The sequence below is a fragment of the Athalia rosae genome, chromosome 2, assembly GCF_917208135.1.
Source record: "Athalia rosae chromosome 2, iyAthRosa1.1, whole genome shotgun sequence".
Taxonomy (NCBI): domain Eukaryota; kingdom Metazoa; phylum Arthropoda; class Insecta; order Hymenoptera; family Athaliidae; genus Athalia; species Athalia rosae.
The window spans coordinates 17,747,638-17,769,930 of record NC_064027.1 but is presented as its reverse complement, the minus strand read 5'-3'; the positions used below and the strand labels follow the sequence as shown (position 1 = coordinate 17,769,930).

The 22,293-nt window shown below is 39.5% G+C and overlaps 3 protein-coding genes and 1 long non-coding RNA gene across 8 annotated transcripts in view; 3 read left to right on the top strand and 1 right to left on the bottom strand.

Annotated features, from left to right (window-relative positions):
• LOC105684943 (tubby-related protein 4) overlaps window positions 1-4,539 on the top strand; it is a 47,094-nt gene extending 42,555 nt beyond the window's left edge. Inside the window, exons 9-16 of one of the 2 annotated variants that reach the window (XM_020851768.3) lie at window positions 206-605; window positions 735-912; window positions 984-2,724; window positions 2,817-2,930; window positions 3,055-3,277; window positions 3,413-3,589; window positions 3,768-3,915; window positions 4,374-4,539. In XM_020851768.3, the coding sequence (XP_020707427.2) occupies window positions 206-605; window positions 735-912; window positions 984-2,724; window positions 2,817-2,930; window positions 3,055-3,277; window positions 3,413-3,589; window positions 3,768-3,884 (2,950 nt within the window). In that variant the 3' untranslated portion in view covers window positions 3,885-3,915; window positions 4,374-4,539. Of the gene's footprint in view, window positions 1-205; window positions 606-734; window positions 913-983; window positions 2,725-2,816; window positions 2,931-3,054; window positions 3,278-3,403; window positions 3,590-3,767; window positions 3,916-4,373 lie in introns of both variants that reach the window. The other variant, XM_012398695.4, reaches the window with a different exon arrangement.
• A 1,755-nt stretch (window positions 4,540-6,294) lies between these two features.
• On the bottom strand, window positions 6,295-8,935 carry LOC125499938. Its single transcript, XR_007277031.1, has 2 exons — window positions 8,708-8,935; window positions 6,295-6,463 (listed from the first exon to the last, which is right to left on the bottom strand). It is a non-coding gene; the product is annotated as an uncharacterized LOC125499938 (long non-coding RNA).
• Window positions 7,923-11,791, top strand: LOC105684935 (sphingosine-1-phosphate lyase). Of its 2 annotated transcripts, XM_012398681.3 has the most exons (10): window positions 7,923-8,057; window positions 8,132-8,264; window positions 8,943-9,097; window positions 9,500-9,715; window positions 9,806-10,014; window positions 10,104-10,340; window positions 10,419-10,628; window positions 10,707-10,945; window positions 11,030-11,297; window positions 11,379-11,791. In XM_012398681.3, exons 3-10 carry the CDS (start codon window positions 8,950-8,952, stop codon window positions 11,517-11,519), a joined length of 1,668 nt encoding a protein of 555 aa, XP_012254104.2. In that variant the 5' UTR covers window positions 7,923-8,057; window positions 8,132-8,264; window positions 8,943-8,949; the 3' UTR covers window positions 11,520-11,791. The 2 variants fall into 2 exon arrangements, with proteins under 2 accessions (XP_012254104.2, XP_048506313.1); XM_048650356.1 differs by lacking the exons at window positions 7,923-8,057; window positions 8,132-8,264 and having other exon boundaries at window positions 8,954-9,227.
• An 8,958-nt stretch (window positions 11,792-20,749) lies between these two features.
• Window positions 20,750-22,293, top strand: part of LOC105684934 (tachykinin-like peptides receptor 99D) — a 142,505-nt gene continuing 140,961 nt past the window's right edge. For 2 of the 3 annotated variants that reach the window (XR_007277203.1, XM_048651101.1), the window contains exon 1: window positions 20,751-20,954. The gene's annotated coding sequence lies outside the window, so the exon portion shown is untranslated. Of the gene's footprint in view, window positions 20,955-22,293 lie in introns of all 3 variants that reach the window. The other variant, XM_048651100.1, reaches the window with a different exon arrangement.

Below are 22,293 nucleotides of genomic sequence, written 5' to 3'. Positions count from 1 at the left end.
AAACTCATCTTTCCACGCAACCCTTTGAGAGTGGCAAATTAACAATAAGTTGTACGTTACGCAGTCGAATTCGACTGAAAATGGTAAAATAGATTCACATATCAGACAAGAAACGAGAGGAGATAACAAATATATAAAAAATGTAGCCATTTTTGTACCTTTTTCCGGGATTGAAATCCTCCTATAAATTTTATGGAACCTTTAGATGTTGCGTTCCCGAGCCCAGAGAACTCAGGCGTTTCGTATCAAGACCACCTCCGGGTGGTGGGCGCCTTCATTGTACGATGCTAAGACACGCGGGGGAACCTGCTCCTTGTTACACTCTATATTTGGAGTACCTCGGAGGGCTGGTACCTCTGCTGAAAGGGAGAAGAACCAGCAAAATACGACCGGAGTTTGTGATATTCGATCCGCAAAACCAAGAAACGATGCACACGCCCGACTATCCCACGCACTACCAGACTTACAGCGATGGTTCTGACACGGAAAGGGATACCGCAGATTTATGTGGCTCTCCGAGAAATAGGAGAAAAAACAGAAGAAGGCGAGAGGAAAAACCTGTGGAAGAAGTTGACGACCTGGCCTACGTGGACACGCTCCCCGAGGTAAGATTCGGATGGATTTCTTGCAGGATTCCATTCCGGAGAATGGCACGTTGAATGTGCGACAAAAGATTATGTGAGATAAAGTTCATTCTTCGCAGGGAATTTGGAGGTGTTCTTTTCTAATTTTAGCACGCAAGATTAGTGGAAGTGACGTCGAACATTTGGGGAACAAAATTCAAGATACATGGACTGACGGACTCTGTTCCAGCGAATTTAGGACAAGTTACGTACAGGACGTCCCTTTTGCATTTACAGCCGCGACAAATGACGTTGGTAATGACCGAATTGAGAGACGATTTGCCGGCAGGTAAGAAATCGATCTCAGTTTTTCTTCTCCTCTTCATATTTTTCCTCATGATTTAAGTTACACTTTCGTAGGTCCCGACCCGACGTTTAACCCAAACCTATTTTCGGAGGATGAAGAAGAAGTGTTCCAAGAGCCGCAAGGAACTTCGCGGGGAACGGCGGAGGTCCAGCCGCCCCCGATCGCGCCAATGACGCCGAGAAATTCTCGGTTAAATACAAATCGTCCAAAATCCCAAATTTCTAATCAATTCATAACGTCCGAAGCGCTCTCGCCCGCGCTTGCACGTGCCGAAAGTTACGAGGATGAATTTTCGTACGTTGATTTACAAGACATGGTTAGTTTTTGTGAAAATCTCAGAGCTACGTCCGGAAATACATACAGAACACCACCGCGACATAACGCGCCAAGGTGTTGCGACGTGCCTACGTTACAGTCGCCTAAAAACGCCGTTGCACCGACGCAAACACTGATAGCCACATCGAATCCGAATACGGATTACACGGGGAATATTCAGAGGGTAAAAACGGCCCTGGCCGATCAGCAAACCAATATGGCTACGAAAAAAGACATTGAGAATAACAAAATGAACCAGATATCCGACGAAAAATCAACGCTCACTGCCAATTCCGGTAACGTAATTTCTCTTTCTAATCAGAGCGGGCAAATTACCGCGGGAGGCAATTTGGGTTCGGGTTCATGTTCACCGAGTACAATAATAAACGGCTTAAACAACCCTGGGAATTGCTCACAGTCACAGTCCATATTTTTAAACGGATTAAACAGCATAGGAGCCTCGAGCGGCGTCTTATCTACGTCGTCCACGCTCCAAATTTCTAACGCTCAGATGGGTCAAATTTCGGTACATTCCAAAAATAATTTAAACATCGGTACAATAACGAGCGGTTCAACCGGGGTAGACTGTTCAAATGCTGTTACCAACCCTCCTCACGTATGCAGTACGCCAACGTGTTCGAAACCGGCAAATTCAAAAAGCACAATTACGAATTTAAACGGGCTTTGTAACGGTTCTATTTCGCCGACGTGTTCGAATCAATTCCACGTTGCTCAGAGTCAAACGAATTCCCCGTCCCAATGTCAACTGATGTTGAACCAATCGAACGGCGGACAATTAAACTCTAAAAGAAAAGAAACCAAGCCGCAAGGCTGTTGCGGAAAGTCGATACCGAGTGGGAATCAGATTGGAATAGCACCAGGCAAGTCGGAGGAACTGCGTTACATCGACGAAGAAAATTCTTTGGAAGGGACTACCCAGTTCCGAAGTGTTCACAGGACTCCGACCGTCGTCAGCATCGGACCACTCTGCCTCGCGGATCCAATCGTCCGAAGTTGTAGCGTCGGCTACCTGGATTTGGTCGACGCACAGCTCGTGCCTTGCGAGGTGGCTTTGAGGATGCTGAGGAAAGAAGCACCGAACAAAAGACTGGTTCTAGTGTCCCGCAAAACAAGAAAAAAACGGAAGAACAAACCCCAGGCGGACGTCGCGCAGCCAAACACAAAACCACCGCGATTGAAAAGCTGTGGTAAATCACGGAGCTTAGATTCTAGTGATATTTTTCCGAGTACCGAACAGATCGCCTCAGTGCCTCAGCTGCCCGAACATTTGGAAGAACTTTCGAACACGGACGTCACAGAAAACAAAGCAAACATTGAAACCGCCACAGACTCCGTTGACCTCGGTGTTCCCGAAGGAAAGCCAAAGGTCATCAACGATGACGCCGCAATTCAGGAACCGCAGCAAATAATCGCTCCCGGGAAACCCACCAGATTAGAAGCCTGCTCGTCGCCAGCTAGGTAAGGTTTCAACTTCGATTGGATGTCAAAGTTTGTCACGCAAAAATTCTCAAGTGGTGACTCGGTGTTAGAAATTCTCCAATTTCTTTCAGAGCGTCTAGTCCAAGTGGTTCAGTAGCGTCTTCATTGGACGGACTCGCAGCCAGACTTAGAGATTTCGACGAAAGTCATTCTTTGCCACCACCCTCGCCAAGGCCAACTTCAAGGTGAGCTGAAAAGCCGATCTGATCTCGCAGGAATGAGTTTGAAAATAATTTTCCATGGTGACATTTTCTTCCCTCGGATGTTCCTATCCCTTCGATTGAACAGTACTTACGCTTCACTCTCCAGACTGCCCAGAAGTTCGCCAAGCAGTCCGGCACCATCGAAAAAAGGAAAACGACCGGCATCCGCATCCCCGATCAGGCGTAGACTTTTGTCCAGCCCGTTGTTGAGCAGACGGAGCCGTAAAAGTCGCGGCGAAAGTTCCGACGACGAAGGATTAACCCAAGATGAATCGTCGAAGAATTATCGCGATTTGGAAACCTTCCAGAAGGCCCAACTCCGTCAAAAGGTGCGTAGACTGACGCGGGTCGGGAGTCAATCGTGCAAAAACTATGTATAATCACGAAAACAACGAGCTGCAAAAAGATTCCACGTGACCGGTCTTTTCACGGATCTGAATCTCTTCACGTTTCAGTTGAAACAGCGTGGCGCCGGATCGTCGGGTCATAAAGCAGATTTGCTCAATAGACGAGAAGAACTCCGAATGCACAACAAGGCTCCCATGTGGAACGAGTCCAGCCAAGTGTACCAGCTGGACTTTGGTGGTAGAGTAACGCAAGAAAGCGCGAAAAATTTCCAAATTGAATTCAGGGGCAAGCAGGTAGGTGAAACGAACAGAGACTGCTTCCGATTTCAGTACAAGAACGGGATATTTTTAACTTCACTCAGCGGAAAATTTCATAATTTCAACAATATCGCTTCAACCGAAATCCGTATTCCCACGTTCCCCTTTTTGGGAAACCGGGAGTAATGATTCTAAAGAATTTGTTCCTTGTCAGGTGATGCAATTCGGACGGATAGACGGGAACGCCTACACCTTGGATTTCCAATATCCATTCAGTGCACTACAGGCCTTCGCCGTGGCACTCGCAAATGTTACACAGCGGCTCAAGTAACCTTCACTCTCGAGTACTTCGTTCAATATATGTACGGACCCGGATTACGATTGGCATCCCACGATTTTCAGTAACAAACTAAAAAGCCAAATCAGCTACGCTTACTATTATTCTGATAAATTTTGCCACTATTCGGAGATTCATAGATTAAATTCCACTAATCTAACTAACGGCTAATTATAGGTGATATTTATCCGCAAAATTATTCCATAAAATGAATGAGACTATAAGATCTTATCCAATCATTGAGGAGCAGTGTTTTACAGTTTTTGGACACATGTGTATTCGATATATCGTCATAAGTCGCCATTCTTGATTTCAATTTTGTCAATATTGCGTATTGGGTAGGATTTACATTGTTGTACGTTTCAATTTCCCAATTTAAATGTGCTTGTATTTCGCAAATTTGATTCTGTGAATGATCGTGGCGATGATTCGAGTACTGCAATCAAATGTCTGACTAACAAAGTTTTATCTTACTGTTTACAGGTCTGTACGAAATTTGGAATACGAGTATTAATAGAAATAATTCTGCTGAAGTTCGATCATAGCGCGATTTTTCGGTTTAAGGAAATAACAATAATAATATAATATCGATATAGACCTATATACGTCCGCGGACGGTACAAAATGTGGCGGCCAAAAAGCAGAACCACTGAAAGTAATTAATGGACCTTAGAAGATAGTAGGATGTAATATATAAAAAAATTAAACAAAAAATAGTAATCACATAATAAACTTTTTCCGACGTGTATATTGCATCACATAAACCAGCGTTTCAATTACACAAAATTAAATAAAACAACTTCGGAAGCGGATATATCTGCAGTATGTCAGTTGTTTAGTCATCGAGTAGACGAATTAGGCTAAATAATCCAGGAACTTGTGCTAAAAAAGTGTGAGACTGTTGGAAAATCTGATCTTCATTATGAGCTTATATCTTTGGAGTGTAACTGAATATCCTAGTCAGCAAGTCAGGTTTAGGAAGTCCTAATGTCAGTGCGCCTCGGAACACGTCGAATACAGCAAATGTCGAAACACTGGTTTGAAAAAGCTGGATTTTGGTTGTTGGGCAATGAAAAACCGGACGAAAACAACAGTCAGCGCAATCCCGAAATTTAACGCAATCAGATTCGTAATCAGCGACAAGTTTATACCGATGGTGCAATTTTTCGTAATTTTGCTGTTTCAGATAACTTGATTAACAATTACATGGTATTTGATAGATTTCGAGATGCGGTATCTGATCACTTGCTAACTCTAAGATAATTAATCACATTCTAAATATGCAAATAAACCCATATTGTATTCTCAGCTTTTCAGAAAGTTTTAAACTTTTTTTACGCCACAGGCTCCTGGACTCTAATAGATTGTTGAGATTTCGTTTATTCATAGTATTTTTTCAATTGAGAGTGGAAGTGGTTTAAGCAAATGCGAAACCCGTGGAAATTTTTTCCGAAGAGCTATTTTTTATATTTTGAACCTAGTCCGTTTTTTTATGTATTATAATTATGTAACGTAAAAATTTTAGAACCGGAATGGACGTGATTAAAGAATGCTTCTGAGGTATCCGCCATAATGTGCAAAAATTAAAAGAATTTCTCATATAATTTTCAGTTCTTGCATGCATTTGCATAGGATGATCGCGTTTAGTAAATTCGATATTTCAATCGAACAGTTAATTTGTTTAGATTATTGCTTTAATCGTACCGTCCAAACTTCTCATTTCATTTTTCATCATTTCTAATCGATCTCTGCAGTCTTTAGAGTTGTAAATTAAACGCTGCCCTGCAAATTTTTAAATCATATTTGTGCATATTTCTTAACCGGCATTTTTTTTCTGCCGATAAAAAGGTACGCGTATATCAAACTTAAATTACTATGTTTTACTTTGTTAAAAACTGTTACAGAAAACAAAAAATAAAAAGTAAAGAGCTCTCTTGCGAAAAATATAAGTTCAGTGCATACAAATAATTAAATGAGATTCTCAAAGTTATAACCAATATCTGGCCTGAATATTACTCTAGGTGAAAAATGAGATTCATTCACACCGTAAATCAGTTGAAAATCTGAATTGTCGAAGAATTAAATATGAAAGCGCCTAAAATGATATGAGATCAGTGCTAGGCCTATTCTGTTAGGACGTTGAAATATCGAAGGACCTAATAGTGACAGATTACAAGCACAGAAAGTTGATGTGTATAAATTAAAGGCCATTCCATGTATTTATAAGTTTAATGTATAAATATCTATCAGATTTTAATATAAAATATCATCTAGGATAATATGAATAAAATAGGATAATGAATCGAATAAATAAATGACTAAACAAATAGATGAATAAATAGATAAATAAATGCCTATATTGGTTGTGCGTTAAAGTTCTGGATAGATCTAGAAGTAATAATTGTATTAAGCCTATGTATAATGCGTACCCAGGATGTGTTGTGTCATATTAGCGTTCAGTTAGCACGATCATGGTGCAGTGTCAAGCCTTAAGCCGCAAATTCACGTGTAGCCGTGCGGGAAGAAAGATCACAGCGGATTCACCAGCGATGTAACTGAAGGGTAGAATAATTCTGTAAGAGTAACCTGAAATTATTCAAAGATTCCTAGTCTGTTGTCCGAGCTGTGTAATTAAACTAGAATTATCGAAGTTAAAGCGATCGATTTATTCGTAATGATTATAAGCTTCTCAATGTAATATGTTATGATTAGCTCTGTTTCTCCTTATCCGTAACACCCGCTGTATCTGCCGAAACATGGGGTCTACAAAAAGCAGAGTTGTATAGCATATTATACCTTTGGTGTATTTTACTTCCAGCTCTCTTATAATCTCGATTGTTCTTTTATCGTACGTTATACATGTGCTTTTTTAAGATAATCAATCAGATTAAAATATAATTCATAACTGTAGAAATTATAATGAAATTAAAATATTTCAATTATAAAAATAGGCTCTAATTTGAAATTATTGTGCGGATTGGTTGTACGGACCGATTCGATAATCGATTCGTGCCACAAAAGCCATATAGACGTGCGAGTGGGCGTGTCGCTTATATGAACTTAAAAACAGACCAACAGAGTCTATCGTGAGTTTGCGCCTTTATTGTGATATAGATTTCTTATTGTTACGAACGATTTATACGAACTCAGCCGAGAGAAAAGGAACAAATTTAAGTCGTATACCTTATAACTTATATTACACCGCCCGTTTATACGCGAGAAATTGTCTATAATTTATCTAGTGCTTATAGTATACATTATATTACTGTATATTCGATGTATTAGACAAATATTGATCAGTAGAAAGAAAAATGTGCGAAGTAGAGTTATGGCTTCTTTGTTTTCTGATTGTTATTCGTACGATAACGATATAAGAATATAACTGAATTAGTCCTTTTATCTCGGAAAAGCTCAAGTCAGCTCTATATTTATTTGTTACTTATGGTTTGGTTGAATTTTTCGTATTTTATAAACGTAATACATAAGATTATGCTTAAATGGTCGCGGTTATATTATATATGTATGTATATGTGTAAAATGCATCATGCATATAAATATACATAAACATAATGACTGAATATTAATATATGATAAATATTATTATCTATATCGTTAAAACAGTATTGTTTTTCATTAATAATTGTGCGGCATCGTTGATTGATTTTCGCCAGTGTATTGATCATTATTCCGTATATGTGCAATGCAATTTTGTTACCAAATACTTTAACAATTATCAAATATTTGTAAATAAAAAGACAGGTTCAACCAAAGAAATACAATTCCTACCACCCAACTATAATATCAGTAAATTCTATCTGGAAACTATACGTTTGTCTTTCATGAATACATTTTCGAGTTTCAAATTTCAGCTAAAACTTGGAATTTTATCTCACGCAGAACTCGAAAGCTCAGAGCAATTTAAAAGATGGCCCGCTCTTTGAAAACTATAAGACTGTGGACTTGACAAAGAGCCGGTGCACCTTCGTGGCACACGCGCACCTGCAAGAGTTTAATGAAAAGATGCGCATGCGCTATGATGCCTGGTTACTTTCTGGTTGTAGCCTATGGCTGGTAGACATGCGTAGATCTTTACCGGCGACGGCGAATCATTTTTTCAAGGAATGACTGTCAGATAACAACAAGCCATTTCCATTACACTGGAACAAAGTGCGTTCGTATCACTTGAGAATAATTAACCGCGTTCCATACCGGAAAATACATTGTAGGACATTGTTGGGTAGGTTTCCCCGGTTCCTCTGAGTGTTATCGGTGAACGAGATAATCTGATTGGACTCTAGTCGACATCTGATCAGCTGAGTTATATCTTGTCGACTGCACGGAGGAACTCCAAAAAGTCAGGAGGAAATTATTCAGGTAAGCAATTAGCGGTGACCGCCAGCTTATCATTTATGAATAATTATATGACATCATGTGTTTTATGTAGCACATATCGAACCGCATAGAAATATAAATAAAAGAATATTCATTCCATTTGCAATGCAGACAATCATTGCACATTGCTAGAAGATTTGAAAAGTGCAAATTCTGATTACAATGAACTTGAAGAAGAGTTTATTGAGGAATAAATTAGTATTATTATTTCCAATCATTTCCGAACCTCAGTACGAAATACTGTTCGATTTTATATTAACTAATTTATTCAAAACGTGATTGTTTTTTTTTTACCACGTCACGTATCAATTTTTTTTAATAACGAACAATGATGTATTCAATCGATTTATCATACGCTCATTTTTTTAGCATACCCAGAGACATAGGCGATACGATTTCAATTGAATATTTGAAGAGATGCTTACAATTCAGACACTTGCCAATTTTATGCTAATTTTATGCACGGCACGTTTTCGTAATTGTATAAACAGATCTGAAGACACTTCGGTTATATTTTTAGCACCACTAGCAGTAGGTCATATAAATTTTGTTATGCATTCTCAGAACAACTTTAATTAATCACCCCCCCCAGGTGTGTCGTGAACTAGTTTTTCTGGTTCGCTTTAATTACGATATAATGAGAAAAATGTTCTAAATTAGGTGCGAAATGAGCGGCATCCCCCCCTTTGATGTTTTCCGAAGCCTGTTGAACAATAGCTTCAGAGATAAAGAGCCATGGCAAATCGTGACAATAACTACAACAACGGTGCTAGCGACGGTCTGGCTTTGGGAGTATTGTTTTCGGGATGACGAAAGTAAGCCCTTTTCTTGACGCTGTTACAAATGAAGTAGAGAAAAACAGCTCATCAGAAGTTGCGTTGCCAAAAGAACGTTCGAAGTTTTTTAACGGATCATATTTTGCCAGTATAATGAGCTTATTATTCGGTAAGGCTATTAGCAAACGAGATTTCTATCGTTTTTTATGACCATACCTCGTGATAACAATATTCATGGCATGGTGTATATCATTCCTGTAACGAAGTTATTGTTGAACAAAATATAAAATATCCTTCAGTAACTAATGAAACGCGACTATTATTTTGACCAATGAATAATCAGATCAGTGTATAAATGTTTTTTTGTTATTTTACTGTGACAACTTTACATAATATTGGAATATTCATGCGATACTAAATCACTAGCGTTTATAATTGTAGGTCTTCTCGAACGAGGAAAAAAGCAGTTTTTTAGGCTTGCAAGATATGTGCCGGCCATCCGCGATAGAATTGATACTGAATTGGCAGGCATCAATGCAAATTTCGAGAAGGAAGCTGCTCACAGACTTACGGGTATCTCGACTGTAAGGGAACTACCGGAAAACGGTTGGAGCGAGACTGAAATTCTCGACATGGTCAAGAAATGCGTGAATCTTGGTGAGAAATACGATCGAGTGTATAATACAAATTATCTAACCTCGGACCGCAAGAGTAAAATAAATTGTTATCGTTCTTGCATGTTTATAGGAAACTACGACTGGAAGGCCGGTAAGGTCTCTGGAACCGTGTACAAAGACGACAAAGCCTTAGTAAACCTCGTTACTGCCGTGTACGGAGTTGCTTCGTACACGAATCCATTACATGCCGATATATTTCCCGGTGTTTGTAAGATGGAAGCTGAGGTGGTGAGAGCAGCGTGCAATTTGTTTCATGGCGATTCTGAATCCTGCGGGACTGTGAGTCAATATTGCACTTCTTTGTCACGTACGAAGTACGGAGATGTATAAGCGCTTGGAATTCTAATATCGACGATTGTCTTTCGCAGATGACAACAGGAGGTACGGAATCTATTTTGTTGGCCTGTAAAGCGTTGAGAGATTATGCGAGAGACGTTAAAGGTATAAAAAATCCGGAAATGGTTGTGCCGACTACAGCTCACAGTGCTTTTGATAAAGCAGCGCAATACCTGAAAATTAGAGTTGTCAACGTTCCGGTAAACCCAAAAAGTTTCACCGTCAGTATCGAGTCGATGAAAAAAGCGATCAGCAGAAATACGATCATGGTGAGTAATGTCGTTTTGACGATCGAATGAAGTCGATATATGCCCACAGTTTTCAATGAGTTTCTCCAAATATTTAAGCTGGTCGGATCCGCCCCGAATTTCCCGTACGGGACTATGGACAATATCGAAGCTATTTCAGAACTGGGAGTTCGTTATAATATTCCTGTCCACGTCGACGCTTGTCTCGGCGGATTTTTAATTTGTTTTATGGAAGCCGCTGGATTTTCTTTGCCGCCGTTCGACTTCGCTCTGAAAGGAGTCGTCAGTATTTCGGCCGATACGCACAAAGTAAGCCGGGTTTAACGCTTTCAACATTTATTATTCACGTGGTGAACATATTACCTTAATGGCTCGTACTTCACGCAGTACGGATACGCGCCGAAAGGGTCTTCGGTGATTATGTATAGAGAAAAGAAATACAGACACCATCAGTACACGATGACAACAGACTGGCCAGGTGGTATTTACGGATCACCAACTGTAAACGGTTCCCGTGCCGGAGGGATAATCGCGGCATGCTGGGCGACGATGATGCACTTCGGTAAAAATGGCTACGTCGAGGCCACCAGAAAAGTGATCGAAACCACGCGGTACATCGAACAAGAGTAAGAGCCACGCCCCTGTAATTGTGTTACAAAAGTTCATTGATATTCTTGTATCGAAATCTGATAATTTGATAATCCCATCAGGTTGAGAAAATTGGACGGAATCTTCATATTCGGAACGCCAGCAACGTCAGTGATCGCTCTTGGTTCGGACCAATTTCATATTTATAGGCTTTCGGACGCGCTGAGTGCTAAAGGTTGGAATTTAAACCCATTACAATTCCCCTGCGGTATTCACATATGCGTGACGCATCTGCACACCCAGTCGGGCATCGCGGACGAATTTTTGGACGATTTGAAAACGGAGTTGGCTTTAATTATGAAAACGCCGGACGTTCCCGTCGCCGGGAAGGTAATTGTTTTGAAATTTTACTCACAGCTCCAGCATATTTCATCGTGAAAACTGTAACACTGAATTTTTCTCTCCATGCAGCTCGCCATGTACGGAATGAGCCAAAGTATTCCAGATCGAAGTGTCGTTAGCGATTTTACACGGTATTTCTTGGATTCCATGTACTACATACCGAGCTCAGAAGTTAAACCCGAAGCGAATGGAAAGCTACCAGGTTCATGAAGACGAGATTTAGCCTAATCACTTGAAAATGAACGCACCATTGATTCGTTGATTTTGAATTATATTCATTTGTTTCGACGAAAAACGCTCATGAAGCATAGTACAATTAAAATAATACTATCAATTATCGCAATTGTTCAATGCTGATAATACCTATCTTTATAATTATTTTTATGGTCTCTAATTATTACTATATTCTACCGATAATTATCGATCCAAATAGCGATCGGTCATTTTCACATATGCAAAATATTAAACTTTATTCAACTTTCCATGCCGTTTTCATTAATTAACAAAAAAAATAATTCCTATACCTCATGCATCCTCACAATTGGCCCACCTGTTATGCTAATACCGTCGTTCGTAGATAGGTTTTCGAACTGCTGCCAGATGGCATTCCATGCCCAGTCGATTCTCAGGTTCGAACTATTTTCCTCGGTCGGCAGCGCTGGTATTTCACATGATCAACTAGACTGCAACCCCATATTCATATGATTCACCTCCGTTGCTAATGTTACTCACAAGTTTTCGGGAATCCAATGATTTTAATCACCGAATACGAATTGAACCGACGGAATACATTCGTAGTTCAAATCCCCAGCATCAATCAGGCTATTTCATTCCGTTTTTTTTTTGTTTAAACACATCCTTAAAAATGTATGATCATTCAACATATCTATGGTATGATGTTACCATCCAGCGCATCCGCGAAGACAGCAATATTTTCGGCCCAAGACCAAAACTATGCTGATAGTGGTATAATGTACAATGTACAATAAATGGGCGCCAAATCCGCTATACATTTGATAAGGGGCGTGAATTATTGTTGGAGCCCGACGACACTGGAGTCTGCTAATAGATATGACCAGTACGGACAGTTTTAACTACATATTTGGTGTGCATGAACTGCGTATTTGGGTTCATAAAACTAATGGAATTTCCGTTCATATTCCCAATCGCTTGCATAGTTGAATGTTATCAATAACCTCGAGGTACCAGCAGAGATATTTTATCGGCGGCTCGGCGCAGCTAGGGATATACCATATATACGAGGGTAAATACCAACTCGTACGTGTTCCATGGAACGATGTTCTGGCTAGATTAAAGGGCACGATCTGGGAATATTTATTCCGGAGTTCGAACACCGAGGATTTGTAACTAGGAAACAGCAGATTGTTCGTCGAGAGCTTCGATCAATGCAGCCCCTGCATAATTACTATACTATTCATTCCACAAACCACAATTGTCAAATTTAATTTGAAAAAAAAAAAAAAAACATGAAATATCTCGAAAATAAGTTGTCGCGTAGAACGAACAACAATGTTGACAATTTTCAGTTATCTATTATCCACTCTATCCGCAGAAAATTTTTCTTGAGTAACCGATTCGGAATTGTAGTATAGATCACGCAGGGCGGTAGCAAATGTATTTAGAAAAAAGAAGGTATTTCTACAGACAGACGTCTACCCGGGAACAGTCGCTATACGTAGAAATGTTCGTTATTAAATAAGGTCTTATACGGAGTTGGTGATTGAGATGAGTTTTTTTTTCGCTTCGTGGGATGAAAAACCTCCGTCCAATTTCAGAGATCAAATTCGGGTGCAACTTATATGTATGAGTGAAGGTTGCTTCAGAATTCAGAAGTGAGAAGCTCTTTTTTTTCGCAGCTGAGGTAACGATAAATTGAAATCATATGATCAGCGCGGTGAAAACTCGATATAATATCAATGGGGGAAAAATTTCTCGTTCTCTTGTCCAAATACAAATCAAGACCGTAGCTTTTTTTCATGTTGTTTCTTTACGGAGCGTGCTAGACGACCCCATATTTTATCGGGTGACTTTCATTCATTTTTTTTTTTTTGTTATCTTATACAGTGCCCATACGAAACGTGCATGTGAAATTTAAGTCGTCGAATTTTCCGACCGTTGATTTATAACAGGTATTACATTGTTTCAGACAGATATTTTCTTCACCATAATCCGACACGTAAATTTACTGATTAATTTAATTATGTATATATATAATACATATACATATTGAACTATTCATTATAAATTCCAATTAAAATTAGATGGATGCAAAGCGGGTTGAATAGCGATCGGGCTGCTGCTGGGCTTATGGACCACCATCTGTGTATATTTAACGACTGAGTGGAGTACTTGCAGACTGTATAGCATAGAAAGATAATTTTCTACCGTAAGATCTGAAGGGATTTTGTGGCCGGAGGTAATAAATAATTCTATTAAGAAGACTGCGAGGTCAGCCCTTTTCGTCTCTCTCTTTTACGATTTTTCTTATGTTCGTCTTCTATACTTTGTACAGCGCTACCGCTCGCTCGCAATTTTCCCGTCTCTTAGTTCGAGTTGACTTCTTGAGCCTCGATCGTTTCACGAAGTGCAATTATTTTATCAACAAACCGCTGCACGATGTTACGGCATGGGCATCTAGTCATTAACTTTAAGGTCAAACAATGATGCCTGAACTAACGCCGCAGGATGTTCATTGATTTTCATGTAACTTTAATTATTAATCCCCAAAAATTTGTAATAATCGTGTATTTCCGCCACTTTCATCCCAACCTTTCAATTGAGTCAAAGAGCGTCGGTTGAACCCAATGTATCGATAGCACTCCGATCGGAAGTCACCATAAATTATGCTCAACTAATTGCTGGCACTACACAAACTGACGAGCCAACTTACCGGACACAAAACAGGCGTGTGGAGGGTCTGATTTGTAGTTCATGCGAAAACGTTTCGTTAATTGACTTACGCCAGACATCGTCCACGTACGTCGTGTACACACCCTATGGAAATCATCTTGGAACCTTCACAGACCAATATCCTACGCCATTAAAGTAGTTTCGAAGTAGTTCTGTGGTGTACGGCAGCCATTAGAAGCCAAAACGGAAGCAACTGAGATAACGGTCGATGCCAAAAACTTCGAACTTGCGCCGCTCGTTCATTATTTTTCCTGTTCATTTCTCGTATTTTTTTGTTGTTTTTTTTTTTTTTCTCAGGAGAAGAATTTCCGGCGTTTCGTAGAATAGTTTTCGAAAAATTATATGAGTCTCTGGCGAGGTTTATTCGTCGATTCAATCATGAGCGAAAAGTATAACTCAAAGTTTGCGAAGTTTTGTTGATTTTAACTCTGCAATTATGATTTCTCGGAGTCGCTTGCAGATGCAGGTGGCAATTATATGCAGAGCGATACCTGTAATGTATACAGTGATCTCTACAAATGATGTACGAAGCCAATAAAGAATGTAGTGCCATCGCTTGCGCTTGTATGAGGTAGAAAATCCTTCAATTCTCCGAGGATTGTGTTTCAGGGTTTTTTGTCTTTCCATAGGTGTTCGTTCGTTTTTATACGTTACCCTTACACGCCTGTAGACGACCGGCTTATCGTGCGCAGTCGAGGAAAAAAAAAGTTTTATCACGCGAGTTATATAGCGTTCATATTCCAGATGCGAAAATCCGACAGACGAGAATGTTTCTGAATAATTGAGAAGGCGACGTCGGACGCGTTGTATGATTCGAAAATTTACATCGATGCAGTAGAATTTAGTTTCGCAATAAAGGAACCCTAAGCCTGTAGGTATTACGCCGATTATTCATTCATATTGTAAATCTGAGTGTTAATCACGATTCTAACTTTTCAATACACCCGGCTCCAGAGATCTGATTACTCGAAGATATGTACCTAGATTAATTTCCATACACAAGAGCCTGTACGCATACATATACGTATACCTCGACATTCCAATTGTACTTAACCTGCAATAGGCTTAAATTCCGATATTTGTCTTTGACTGTACAAAAGATCTATTGAATTTTCGAAATTCAATCTCTATGTTAACACGTGTCTATTAAATCAAGTTTTCAGTGACTGCGTGCAAAATTAAGAAACTTATACAACACGTATCGTGTGTATAAAATTAACAATAACGTATTTCGAGTTTTGAAATAATATACCGTGACGTAAAATTTTACAACAGTTCTGAATTTTCGATACTGCAGTAATCTATATACAATGGATTTACAGTAATTGAAGTAATTGAATTTTAATCTACTTTACGTAACTCATTCCAATTCATTTTTCCAAACGGTATACGTTTATATCTGGTACACCGTAACTAAGTTAAAATATCTACGCTGCAATGAAATTTTTACGACGATTTTTCGAATTACGCATAAATTGCATCAGCGTCAGTTTATTTCTAAACAGATTATATCTATATTCAGCCATCGGCGCAACGGTTCATTGCGATCGGTTTAGCGAAATATTGTTGATCATCGGAAGCTCTGGAACTTAATTGAACGGACCATTTGTTCGGGGTGAGTCATAATCCGGTCGAAGTTGATTTACAACGCGTAGCGAAGGCGTCTCGGAAGCCGTCCCGAACGAGCGCATTGATGCATCGAATACGCACCATTGCCAAAGTAACGGAACGAATCAGCCCCCCGCCCCCGGTGTACCCTAAACACGTCGTGCGTGGTACGTAGATGAAAAATCAGCTACAATTCGGTTGGAGCACCCCCCCCCCCCGTATAACGGAGCAATTTTCGGCTGATTATTCATTCATAAGTTTCGTTGAGTAACTCATAATTTCACATTTTATAGGCTAATGCTGGGTTTAATTAGACGGATAATTAATACGGAATATCAAGTAGGCGAGGGGAGTCTGCTGCCGAAAACGTAATTTAATTCACGATCCCGTTCTCTGGGTGATCGCTAGTTTTTATCCCTGTCGTTCCTCTGTACGATTAGCTCGAGGCAGCGACTCGCATCGCGTATACTCTGCACATCCAGATGGCTCGTACACCCCAAAATTATCCGAATTCAACCTAACTATGTGTATATTCCGTGCAAAAATTCGAGCTGGATCCAACCGAAAATTAGAAAATCAAATCCCGAAAATTTGAACTCGAAATGTTCGCAGGGTCATTGACAATCTGAGTAGAAAATTACCGTCTACGATGCAATTTTGGAGATTTTGTGTTTCTGTGTTTGTGAAGGTCTTATGACGAGCTCAATACACCGCAAATTCGGCTATTGATCCAGCAATCGGTGAATTCAATTATCTATATCCGGATAAAATCGCAACATTTAACTTGAGCAATTCTATCGCATCTGTTGAGTAACAGATTACTCGAATTTTATCGATGAAAAAGAGGTAAATCATTGCGAGTTAAAAGCGGCTCAACCGACTACGAATTATTTATTATCTCTCCGCGAGGAATGGGGAAACCTTCTTGGCCGAATGATGTTCGGTTGAAAATTGAATATTTTATTGGGGCAAAGGAAACCAAAAACGACGAGTTGAATAAACATTTCTTATCTGCAGTGACGCACAGATATATGTACAGTTTGGGATTCGCAGGCATATAGTGCAGTCAAGCGAACTATTTGCGGTAAGGAAATACAACGACATATGTATGTGTTAGGTGTTTCCGAATATATTCGCCCGGCGATATTTCTCTGATTATATTTTCATCTTTCGCCCCTGCAGTCAGCGTAGGATACATTATGTGTTCGCACATATACTACTCGCGAATAGCGTGATATAAGAATAATAAATCCACTGGGAGAAGGCTGACGTACGACATTTGGTTTATACTCCACGAATATTTATGCCGAACGAGCTTTTTTTCGCCCCATTGTCACCTCGCAATCTCAACACTTGGATAAAATTTTCAGTTTCTGTTGATAATTCATCGTTTCAACGTTCACGATACAGCGCATAAGGCAGTATCACTAGATATTAACTTGCCGGGCGAATAAGAAGTTTTTCACTTTATGAGATTCGACCGAAAACAAGCGCTTGATACTTGACCGATTGTGAGTGAGATCAACAGTTTTTCTTGATCGACCGAATTATCGTATGATTACAGTTTTTCTGTTTGTGCCGAAGCGAAATATTGTAATAAATTGTCACTCGAGCAGGCGAAGATTTGCAGCGTGCAGAATTCCGGGCAACAAAGCAATGGAACCGAGGATAAAGGAAAATTTCATACCTAGAGCTAATTATTTTATACAAACTACGTCAACATGGCCGCCTGAGCTGACAAGTAATAACATCGTCTGAATGTTATTATTACTTCTCATACGAATGCAGTTCGCTTTTTCCCTCGGTATTTCTTTGTTTTCCGCTTATTCTATGTGCCGCAAATCTGCGACTGCTCGAGTGCAGACGATTTATTACGGTATTTCGTTTTGGCGTGAGCAGAAAAACTGCAAAAACTGTTTCGGAGTTCGAATTATTGTTTAATCGTTTTCACAGTGAAAATCTTTCAGCCTAAAACGCATCGCGTATCTTAAATCGCTATTTCGGATTTAAACCTCTGAACTTTTTGTATTTACCCTTAGATTCGGCACAGGCGCTCCGGAGTAGCATATAACTTTCATCGGAGTGCGTATAATTTTTTTTTTCGTTTGTTTATTCGAACAGCGATGTTCATTTTCGTGGAAAGTTTATACCGGCTGTTCGAACATAAAAACAGTGAAATGAAGAGAGAAGGTGAAAAAATACCGTACGAACGTTGCGCATCATAGACGAAGAGTTTCCGCGCGCAAGAAATTTCGCCAACTTCGTAACCCCGCGGTATGATCATATCACTGCAGCAGACGTAGAGATTTAATGCAATATTCCCGACACGTGGGTGTTAGCGTCCAATAATTCGCGTTCATATGTCGTGTGTCGAATCGACTGCATATGTGAGTGAAGCAGTAGCAGCAGCAGCAGCCACCTTCCTGTAAGCCATGCATAGAGCGGGTTCAGGTATTACCGATGCAGCTGGTGTGTGCCGATGTAATTGAAAATATTCCGCACCTCGTACCTACCATAAATGTGCCGCACCTCTCCTCGTTCCTGGTCCGCGGTTCATGGATAACATCATAGCAAATATAAATTTAATTATCGTCGGCAAAAAGACACGAGATTGACGTGAAATTAGACTATATTCATGGCGTATACGGGCTGCAGCCACGTCGATAATGATTCGTATATATAACAACCTCGTTTATTGAATTAGGAATTTCTGTATATTCGATTTGGCATCGGTTTGTGCATGAAGTTGGTAAGATTTTTTTCATTCTCTCAAACTTTTCACGTGTGTGAAAAAAATCTAGGTTACAATTAGTGTATCGTTTATGTATACAGTTGATGACAGGAATTTGTCGAAAAATATGTTGGCCGGCAGAAATAAATGAGATTCAAATAGTTTAATGTCGAACCTCAATCCGTTTAAAAGTGCGGATCGTCTATCGGTGTTTCTAATAATAGAAATGGGATTCGCCGCGTCTGATTGTGTAAGCGCTGGTTTTCATTCAATGCCCCGTTGTATGCATGTATAGGTGTACATAAATTGGTACACATAGGTATAAACTCGCGATGTGCCGGACACCCTAGATTTCCAATAATCGAAGGGGGGTACCCAGAATCCCAACCCGAACCAAACGATAAGCTATCGTAACAGTGAGAATACCTAGGCAAATTATAGAAAACAATTAACGGAAATTTAAATCTCGTTTCCGTAATATTGATTATCTGCTATGTTTGTAAAAGCGGATAAATTTCATGAAAATAAATTTCCTCGAACTGCGGTTGGACTAATGCTCAAGTTTTTATCCTCGAAGATTTCGGGTCCTGCCTCGCATTAAAATTTACATCGTCTGTTTCAGATAACAATCAACTCTGCGAAATCCCGTTCGTGAAAATTTAATAATTTTAAAACGAAGAAAATTGGCATTTGTCGGGCCGTTTGTCGCGGTGGAATCCGGTTACCGATGTTATTGTTACCGTTACAAGCGGTATGATTTTTATAAATTCATTTTATGTTATTCACTTGCTTTTTGCTTGCGGAGGCGTTCGGCCCGAAGCTTTTGTGCCACCGAGCGGTTCAATGCAATAAAAAAGATCAGGCCGAATGAAATGTGAAAGAAATATATACACTTATTGTGCTTTCTTTCCATTGAAAAGTGAAAATGAAATGAGCATAATATAAGTTTAGATCATGGACGCGCTCGTGTTCCGGTAGCGGCAATATTTCAATTCAATTTTTGCTCTTTTATTGCTTCAAACTTTCTTGTCGCGATGTACGTGAATTATATTGTTACATATACGTAGGTATACCTATACACCACGTTGCGACATGTACGGAACGAGTACCAGAAGAGGATTAATGGAGAAATTGATCTGACGACATCATTGTCACGTTTATTAGATTTATTGAATAATAGCTACGTGCAACTTTATAACTCACTCAGCCTATACGCATCGTTTATCTTACAAACGCCAACGTTTACATCTAAATTATACAGTTAATGAAATTATAACTGCTACAGCACAATCTTGATTATTTGAAACAGTCTCATCGAACCGCTACTACTACTACAACTTCAATTTCTATCTACTTACACCCCTACGATTTCTGGATAGAAAAATTCTAGGCACCTTTTCTATTTATAAAATTACCACATTTGTATCGATATCGTTTTACATCACAGCTCGCAAGGGTCATTACAATTGATACAAAAGTACTCGAGAAAGTTGTGTACCCTTCACAACGCGAGTAACAATCTCCTATTACCACGGTATATACCATGAAAGAAAAAAGTTTATATTCGTAAATTTCATGAACGACGAAATTTTCCGTTAACGTATAAAGACGTATCTACGTATTATATGTGATATTGTACACGATGTACGTTATACACGTTTGTACATATCTTGTGAAACATTAATCTGCAAAGTTTCTTACTCTTTGTAAAACATAGAAGAACGCACACTGTTGTAGGTATGAAAGTGTCAACTTTGAATCTGGGACGTCCAATAGAAGGTGTCAATGAATGGCCGAATGTGTTTGTTCAAGAACGCCGCGACCGTCTCAGAATTATACGCGTATAATCCAGATGATACTTTGTGAATTTTTACTGAAATCAATGTTGAGATTTCTCGAGGTTCCATCGTGTTTAATTTTTTCATTAAACTATTGAAAGTCAACAGAAAAACACGAAGTTCTCGCTGTTCTGTCGGATTCCTAACTAAGCGAAGAGTAGGTGAGTTGAGATGCGATTCCCTGGAGAGACATGTCGGCGTTACGTTTCGACGGAATTGTAGTTGAATCCCAACGAATTTCTTTTGTTTCAAGTAATCGTGGTACAGGAATATAACATGATGTCGGAGTGAATTTTTGCGCTCAAGATTTGACGTGTGGTTGTCACAATCCAGATCTAAGCGTGCGTCGGAGTCAGCGCGGCGCGCTTCGGCGTCGCGACGCGGAATTCGAACCTCCAGTACCGTCGAGACGGGCGTCCCGTCCGTGCGTCCTTTATGTTAAACTTTACCTTCGGCTTACCCCTCGATTACCGGCTACGTTTTCCAAAGATTCCAATTAATCGGCAGAAAATTTTTGACCACATTCATCCGCAATTGGTGAGTTCGTTTTTTTCCTATATTCAATGAATTCATTACAATCGCAAGAACGATTACGACCGGGAAAAAGTTTTCCAAAATTTTCCAAGTTACTTTGTCATAACTACTTACAGATCTGAAATAATTTTGTAATATTTCATTTTGAAGTGAAAAAATTTTCAAATACTTATTTCACTAAACAATCGCAACTTGCAAAAACTTTGGTCGTAGTTTGAATTGGTGTACAACGAAACGTTTACCCAGAAACAAGTGGCCCGTGAATATAAAGAAAATAAGCTATTCAAAGTAACATTTGTAAAGAAAGTCAATAAAATTTCTTCACTCGAATTTCGTAAACCTTCCGCCTATAAAAGCGAACTTATACGCGAACTAACAGCTCTCCCTTTCGCAAAATAAACGAAAAAATAAAAAACAAGAGAACGAGAAACTATTCAAATAATAAAAACAAACAGCTTTTCGAGTTTTATTCGACGTGAGGGGCGCAACTGATTCACGTTTCGTGTATTACGGTATACCGGCGATTGTTACCTTGAAACTTTTCATTTTTTTATAGATCCGATGGATCATTATCCGAGTTACACTCGCCGTGATTTGCTGGATTTTCGTCCCCTGATCGAGGTCGTAGTTGACATAATATGCATCCATTCGTTAATTGGCACTCATAAAAACGTGCGTGCATCTATGTACGATGAATAGTAAAAATTCAGCGGGCGTTGGGTTTCTAAATGCTTCGCGGTTTTTGGTACGTAATACAAGCCATATACGGTTTTGTCAATAGCCCGAGGGAGCGACGAGTGCCAGAAATTCGTTGGGAAAAAATAACGGCACGAGGTGGTCGGAGAAAAAAGCACATTCAGTGTATTAAATGAAGAAAAAGAAGAAACATTTCCGTGTATGACTTTTTATTTTTGTTCATATCTGACATCCGTTTACTATACTATCTGAAATATATTTCGCACTCGTGTATAAAAATTGCTTTATATCGTACATACGTATGTCGTCGTCAATGGCACGTGTTGCTAACAAATTTTCTACCCACGATCGCACGCGATATATTGGACGAAATATGTTAGAAATGAAATTAGCCGTACGTATATCTTAAAAGTTTTAGGGTTATACGGGGTTCGGTACAAATGAAGTACTCGAGACGCATAAATACGCAAAGGTATTCCAGGGGGCATGGGTAGGTATATACTTATAATTCGTAAAAAACCCGCGTGACTTTTGGAGTGAAATTTATACGATTTCGCAACCCCACCTTAATGCGGGCTTATCACGTCCGCGTGTGTCACACTCACTTTATTGTGCAAGAAAAAGCTTATCCACTTTCCAGGTTATG